This window comes from Sinocyclocheilus rhinocerous, unplaced genomic scaffold, assembly GCF_001515625.1.
Source record: "Sinocyclocheilus rhinocerous isolate Xijiao unplaced genomic scaffold, SAMN03320098_v1.1 scaffold682, whole genome shotgun sequence".
Classification (NCBI taxonomy): Eukaryota; Metazoa; Chordata; class Actinopteri; order Cypriniformes; family Cyprinidae; genus Sinocyclocheilus; species Sinocyclocheilus rhinocerous.
The window spans coordinates 1528723-1536664 of NW_015642528.1; the positions used below are offsets into that span (position 1 = coordinate 1528723).

General features: G+C 37.2%; 2 protein-coding genes across 2 annotated transcripts; both read left to right on the forward strand.

The window, feature by feature from the left end:
• The first annotated feature begins 2018 nt into the window (after window positions 1-2018).
• LOC107756145 (claudin-like protein ZF-A89) lies at window positions 2019-2796 on the forward strand. Its single transcript, XM_016573150.1, has one exon. The coding sequence runs from the start codon at window positions 2066-2068 to the stop codon at window positions 2690-2692; it is 627 nt and encodes a 208-aa protein (XP_016428636.1). The 5' UTR covers window positions 2019-2065; the 3' UTR covers window positions 2693-2796.
• A 3496-nt stretch (window positions 2797-6292) lies between these two features.
• Window positions 6293-6859, forward strand: cldn28 (claudin 28). Its single transcript, XM_016573151.1, has one exon. The coding sequence runs from the start codon at window positions 6293-6295 to the stop codon at window positions 6857-6859; it is 567 nt and encodes a 188-aa protein (XP_016428637.1).
• Window positions 6860-7942: the final 1083 nt, after the last annotated feature.

Below are 7942 nucleotides of genomic sequence, written 5' to 3' on the forward strand. Positions count from 1 at the left end.
AGTAAAAAAAAAAAAGCTAAACTCTGTTTCTGTTCTGCTTTTTCACCCCCAAAGAGGGAGAAAAAATTATGATGATGATGATAATAATACATTTTCTTTGATAATACAATTTCATTTTAGTTATAAAGAGATCACAACTAAGAATGTGTTCAGACCACAGCCAAACTATACTGAGAACAATTTTGCAATAGAGATATGAAATTTCCTTGAATCCTTTCAGTAAATTCACTTACACTGTAAATAATTTTTTTTGTTGTTTTACAGTAATATTACAGTATTCGCAATTGGCTGATTCCCGATACTGGTTGCTGATTTTTTTTATGCAAGTTTACTTATTGTTTATTCGCTCTGTAACAAGCAAACTGGCCTTAAAAAGATCTCCATTTAAAATGAGAGGCAACCACTGCAATTAAATCACGATCCAAACAAAGATGCTACACACCTGATGCATGAGCCAGGGGCTTAGCGTCTGGATATGCAGGTGCATATGGGCCCGGGCAGATTGGGGGGCCCGCCGAGCCGAGGGGGAACTTTTAATTGAAACAAGGGCACGAAACTAGAGCCATGCACGGGCTCGGCCCTTGTCCAACATTCTCCACCCGAGTCCGACCTGAGTCCTTCTCTCTCTCTCTCTCTCTCTCTCTCTCTCTCTCTCTCTCTCTTCCCCTTTACACAGCTGCCATTGCAACCATAAAAAATAGTCCAGTTTTGGTTTTTAATGGCAAAGTGGTTATATTTCGTTTCGTTCCGTTTCTTTATTAAGTTAATTTAGAAACATGACTGGAACATTTTATGTTTCATCGCTTTGGAATTATAAGGTTCTATCTGACATTTTTTAGTTATTCACATATTCTTATTCTGTGACAAATTATTTACATTGTGTGATGTTTCTTTTGAAAGCTGTGCACATTTTGGGCCTTTTTTTTTAGAAAACAAAAAGGGTTCTATCTACAGAAGTCTACGCTTTGCAGGACATGGAGGCGCCAGCGCAATCACTTGCATTTTTTTTTTCTGAATAAGACTGGAAACTTAAAATACGCCATAATTTTTCCTCATAAAGGTAAGAGTATACATCATTTGGATTTGCAAAGTGTGGCGTACACATTTTTTGCATATGGGCCCGAGGCTGACTTAATGGCATGAGACACTTCCGTGTCTTAATGTTTTTTTTTTTTAAATGTATTCCTGGGTTTATATTTTTTCTCTTGGTGTTTTTAATTTTATTTATTTTTTTTGTATGCATTTTTAAACGTTTGTTTGTTTCTGTGATAGCACTTATAACGTGTTTCAATGTTTTGCAATTAGAAAATCTTAAGAAATAAAGTGTTAAAAGCATTTCAAATTCCAAAGTTCACTTTAGTGTTTACAGGCAAACACATGAGGATGCTTTTATTTTTTTGAAAGTCAAACATTTTAAATTAGCCTATTTTGTTTGATTAGGCTTTATGCTGTGTTGAAGTGATGGAAAAAAAAAATCTATAAAATGTCAAACTCCTTTTTTTTTCTTTTTCACTTCAACAAAGGAGAAAAAATATTGTTTTAACTATAATAATAATACGTTTTTTGATAATAAAATGTTATTTTAATTATTAAAAGATCACAACTATAAGAATATGTTTAAAATAGACTATACAAATCTGGCAATAATGAGATGATGAAATTTCCATGAAGCTTTTCAGAAAATGATTCATAAAACTCAACGTGTGACTTAAGTGTGTTTTGTGTTGTGGTTTGTTAAAAGGATATAATTTCCATATATATATAGGCATCCATATCCATATCATATATATTCCATATCACTTTCAAAAAGTGATTGGGATAAGATAGAATTTCGAAAAAATTGAGGGGGACATGACATGTGCCACCTGCGAATGATATGATTATGTCCTTAGTTTGTTAATTGAGACAGCCTTATGTCTGAAATTAATTAGGAGTAAAGAGCGGGAAATCCTGACCAGCTGCATCAAATCACATTACAAACCACACCTCTAAAAAGCCACTATAAATAACTTTATCGGCGATTCATATATTAGAGTTTGCTACTTTGTACACTAACAAAAACATAATGGCATCTGCTGGAATTCAGATTTTGGCCATTGCCCTCGCGGTCATCGGCTGGTTGGGAGACATCATTATCTGCGCGCTCCCCATGTGGAAGGTGACGGCGTTTATTGGCACCAACATCGTGACCGCACAGATCTTCTGGGAAGGCCTCTGGATGAACTGCGTGCAGCAGAGCACGGGTCAGATGCAGTGCAAGGTCTACGACTCCATGCTGGCGCTGCCCCAAGATCTCCAGGCAGCTCGAGCGCTTGTTATCATCTCCATTCTCGTGACCTTCTTGGGAGTTCTCCTGGCCGTCGCTGGAGGCAAGTGCACCAACTGCATTGACGAACGGGACGCGAAGGCTAAAGTGGGGGTCGCGGCCGGCGTCTTCTTCCTGGTGGGGGGCGTTCTGTGTCTGATCCCGGTCTGCTGGTGCGCACACACCGTCATCAGAGACTTCTACAACCCCGTTCTCTCTGAGGCTCAGAAGCGGGAGCTGGGGGCGTCGCTGTTCATCGGCTGGGGCGCGTCTGGCCTGCTTATCATCGGGGGTGCGCTTCTCTGTTGCCAGTGCCCAAAGAGGGACGGTCGTGGTTATTCCGTGAAATACTCCGCTCCGAGGTCTGCTCCAGGAGCCTATGTGTGAGACCCAGACAGTCTGGACCGAAATTAATTCTCCTGTTTGTGAAGGAAGAGATTTGAACTTTTTTTTTACTTCCTGGTCTTGCGTGACTATTTTAATTTAATAAATCATGTTTGTCTTACATTTGTCTAATTCATTTTTATATAGCGTAACCTCCTCAAACAGTTTGGTTCTGCACTGAATTTTTTTGTTTGTTTTTTAGGTTAAGTGGTTGCAAACCGTTTATTTTAGCTACATTAAAATTTAGCTTAAATGGTTTATTTAAATGTAGCTGAACTTGATTGCAGCCACTTACCTTAAACAATTGTAGTAAATTCAATTTAAGTGTCTTTGAGCTTCCGTTATTTGCGGTCTGGTTCACGGGACAAACTACAAAAGCATACTGGGGCGCGTACGCTTTTAAAAGGTGTTCGGGGCGTAAATTTCGTCTAACAGTTGAGGGGGCGGGGCAATAAACAAATTTCAAGAGCAATTTTTGAAGGGGACACAAATAATCCAGCTAAAATTGTACTTGTAAGAACATGTATACATAGAGGAATGGCTTACTACTATTAGTGTAGCAGGGAGACCATGCCAAATTAGACAACTTTAAGCTGTTGTGGTCGTGTCCCTTGTAGACATTACCGTCACAGTGTTGCCAAGTCCGCGGTTTTCCCGTAGAATTAAGCTACTTCACGGTTGCCGCGGGTTGTTTTTAAAGTGGTCATATGATGCTAAAAAGAACATTATTTTGTGTATTTGATGTAATGAAGTGTTTATGCGGTTTAAGGTTGAAAAAACATTATTTTCCACATAGGCTACTGTACATTATTGTTTGTCCTCTATGCCCCGCCTTTCTGAAACGTGTCGATTTTTACAAAGCTCATCGGTCTGAAAAGCGAGGTGTGCTGTGATTGGCCAGCTATCCAGTGCGTTGTGATTGGCCGAATACCTCAAGCGTGTGACGGAAATGTTACGCCCCTTACCATACTGTGATGCCCTGTCCGCCGGAGCGATGAGGCAAAAACATTAAAACCCAATATAAACGAGGCATTTGTTGCATCCAAAAATATATACAGATTATAATGACTTACACTGTCTTTTTACGCGTTGCGTTAGATTTTTACCGGGGGACCCCCCTCGAAACGCGGTTAGTTTGGCCCAGTTTTAAATAGCAATTGGGCTGGTTTTGTTGTGAACACCTGGCAACCTTTTCAGTCAAGCAGGTAATGTTATTATTGCTAACATAGCTGACTCATCGAAAAATACATTGGCATCATGTATTAAAAAAATAATCACTGTTTAAGTGAATAAAATAGCCTTGACAACCTTACTTACTGGAGTTCCACAACTTTGTTTTCTCTCACCGGACTCGTGTGTGTGTGTAGGTGATGTAAAAGAGGAAAGCAGGCATTTCACTGTTTTAGTGGCAAGTAAGGAACAGAAGTTTACTTTTTGAAAAGATAGTGCCATAGTATTTGTTTGAGAGTGCATATACACTCAAGGTTTTTTTGGTTTTTTTTGGTACCAAACTTCCAATCCATTACAAATATGCATATGGCTGTTTGCCCATATCAAGCTCCAAATGCAGCAGTAACATTCTGTAGGCCTATATGGGTGGTGGAAGGAAAAGGCAATTATTGCTCCTGTTGAGAGCAACAATAAGATCTACTGATTCTCAAATAAATTCAACCATAAGTAAACAAGGCAGCGTTTTCTGAAGTCGTATAGCCAGATTTGTTACAGTACCGACAAATGCCAAAATGCAAAATTGTTGGCTTATATAGTGAAATATTTTCCTCATTTGTGAGTTGCTTTAGATAAGAGCCTCATCTCAAATCCGATATGGCACTTGGTGCAGGAACCAGTCTTTTTTTTTTTTTAAGATCCAAATTACCAATCTACCTTTTTGTAACTCACTTTAAAAAGTTATGACCAGTTTTAAAGAAAAATTAGATGACTACATTTTTAAGACTAGTCAAAGCAGTTTATGCAGGCAGCCCAGAGGTTTGATATTAATAACATCAAATGTCATGATGTGAAACCTGCACCATATAGCCATAGCTGCAGGGCAAATGAAGATGATCAGTGAATAGAAGGGTGATGTATTTTTGTAGGCAAAAACCAAGAAATTAGTTAGCATTTTGCACCTCCAGTTCCATTGTCCTGAAGTCAGTGGGTTTTTGGTTAAATGCCTGAAATAAGACTGTGGTTAACAACTTAAGAGTTTTCCAGTTTTATTCTATACATCAGTACCCACTCGTGTGTTTTTGTTAAGCTTTCAGTTGTCTTTAAAACAAAGGCGGTTGCTAACAAGTGGCTAAATGAGACTACAGAGGTAGTCGGAGACATTATTCATCATCGCACTGAATAGGAAAACTGATCTACTTTCACAGCCTCATTGTAAACTATTCTAACTCAAACCTTCTGGGAAAACATTTGTGGAAGCGTGTAAAGTGGTGATGTTCAAGTAATGCAACCTTGGTGTGGTTTGTTTACAGCCTTCATTTAGGTTTTTACTTCTGGTGATTGCATTTAGGCTTCAAAAGTTAATTTGTGAAGATTATCATGATGAACCAAACATACGAATAATAAACTTTTGTTTGTCACCTCATTTTCTTCCATTTTTGGGGCATAGTCTCTAAGTCATTTTTAGTATAAATAGTGTGAATAGTGTGTTCATACTGAAAATTCCAAAAAGAAAAGGAGCACTTTAATTGCCTGGATGATGCACTTAATTTATTGAAAAAACAAAGTGTATAATGTTGGACACTTTATGCACTCAAATGTGGCTAAATGAGACTACAGAGGTAGTCGGAGACATTATTCATCATCGCACTGAATAGGATCACTGATCTACTTTCACAGCCTCATTGTAAACATTGTACAGCCTTCATTTAGGTTTTTACTTCTGGTGATTGCATTTAGGCTTCAAAAGTTAATTTGTGAAGATTATCATGATGAACCAAACATACGAATAATAAACTTTTGTTTGTCACCTCATTTTCTTCCATTTTTGGGGCATAGTCTCTAAGTCATTTTTAGTATAAATAGTGTGAATAGTGTGTTCATACTGAAAATTCCAAAAAGAAAAGGAGCACTTTAATTGCCTGGATGATGCACTTAATTTATTGAAAAAACAAAGTGTATAATGTTGGACACTTTATGCACTCAAATGTCACAGCTTTAATTACATATTGGAGGGGGAGGTGTTACTGATGTTGGATGACAAAATAACCTTGTATAATTCATACTACACTAGACTGTTGGGTGCATAGTGTTTAGATATAATTTGGGACACAACATGAGTTTTCATTTTGGATGAACCATCGCTTTAGTAAAACCATGTCAATTTCAGTATTTTCAATTTAGGCTAGCTATTGCTTAAAATAATTGAATTGTGTACTTTTTCCATGAATCCGTGGACATACTGAGTAGAAGAATCAAGTTGAACAGGAAACTCTATACGGGTGTCCTCCCCTTGCTTTGCTTTCTCTTTGTTCAAATACCAATACCTGAGGCACAACAAGGAAGAGCATTCACTTTGTCAATAGTCATTCGCTCTTACAACTTCAACGTTTTCCTCCCTTTAATTGCAGATGAATCGCCTTTGTTGCGTAAAAGATGAGGAGACGACAAATCTTGGCTGTATGTCTGGCTGTGTTGGGCTTATGCGGTATTATCCTGGTGTGTGCATTGCCTATGTGGAAAGTGACAGCCTTCGTGGGAGCAAACATCGTGACAGCACAAGTTTTCTGGGAAGGCTTGTGGATGAACTGCATCCTGCAGAGCACCTCTCACATGCAGTGCAAAGTGTATGACTCCATTCTGGCTCTGACTCAAGATCTCCAGGCAGCACGAGCATTGATCTGTGCCTCTATCGCTGTCAGTGTGGTTGCCATTGGACTGTTCGTTGTTGGAGCCGATTGCACCAACTTTTACAGAGAAGAGCGGCTCAAAAAGACTAACACTGGAATAGCAGCTGGTGCAGTCTTTATAGTTGCAGGTGTAATGTGCCTTATTGCTGTCAGCTGGTCGGCGTATGTTATCATCGTGGACTTCTATAATCCTCAAGCAATATCAGGGAGAAAAGGAGAGCTGGGAGCCTCCATCTATGTAGGATGGGTGGCCGGTGTTCTGCTGATTGTAGGTGGTGGGCTGCTCATCAGCACATACTCCAACCGATGTTGACCAGATGTGTTGGTTAAGCCTCAAGTGACTCAAGTGACTCAAGTGATGTGCCTAGATGTAATATCATGGTCTAATCAAGGCAAAATTTGAGGACTGTTTTATGTTTTTATGAAATATATAAATTGATTGGTTATGTCAACCTCTAGCATATGGACTCTAAAAAAATGATTGTATGTTGCATTATGTTCCAAAAACTGAGCTTAGAGAAGCAAGAACATCTGACTGTTTGTACAAATGCAGTTATACAAATGAGCTTTTTTGATGAGTGATTTAGAATATGTTAAATAATATAGGCAAGTCAAGGAAAGTTGATTGTTAGCACATTTCATACAATGGAAATTCAAAGTGCTTTAAAGAAGAAAAAAAGAAAAAAGAAAAATCATAAAAAAGAAAAATCATAATCATTAAAAAGAAAATAAAAATCACGATTAAAATAAATAAATTAGCTGAAATGAAAAATTATATATTAAAAGCACATAAAAGGAAGAAAAGTGTAGTGCAAGCAATACAGCACACAAACAGTGTATAAAAACAAATGAGCTTTTTTGATGAGTGATTTAGAATATGTTAAATAATATAGGCAAGTCAAGGAAAGTTGATTGTTAGCACATTTCATACAATGGAAATTCAAAGTGCTTTAAAGAAGATTAAAACAATCTGTAATCATAAAAAAGAAAAATCATAATCATTAAAAAGAAAATAAAAATCACGATTAAAATAAATAAATTAGCTGAAATGAAAAATTATATATTAAAAGCACATAAAAGGAAGAAAAGTGTAGTGCAATCAGTACAGCACACAAACAGTGTATAAAAATATTTCTTCTTTATTTTATCACAATTTTCTATTCATTTGCAGGCTCAAAAAAAAAAAAATCCAATATTTGTTGAACCCCGGTTTTTAAATCTGTTGTATGTTCAGTCATTTGTTCAGATGTATATAGTTATTAAGCTGTATTAAATATGTTTATAAAATTGGTTTTCTGATTATAAATATAACTTCTTTTTAAATCCAATATTTGTTGAACCCCGGTTTTTAAATCTGTTGTATGTTCAGTCATTTGTTCAGATGTATATAGATATT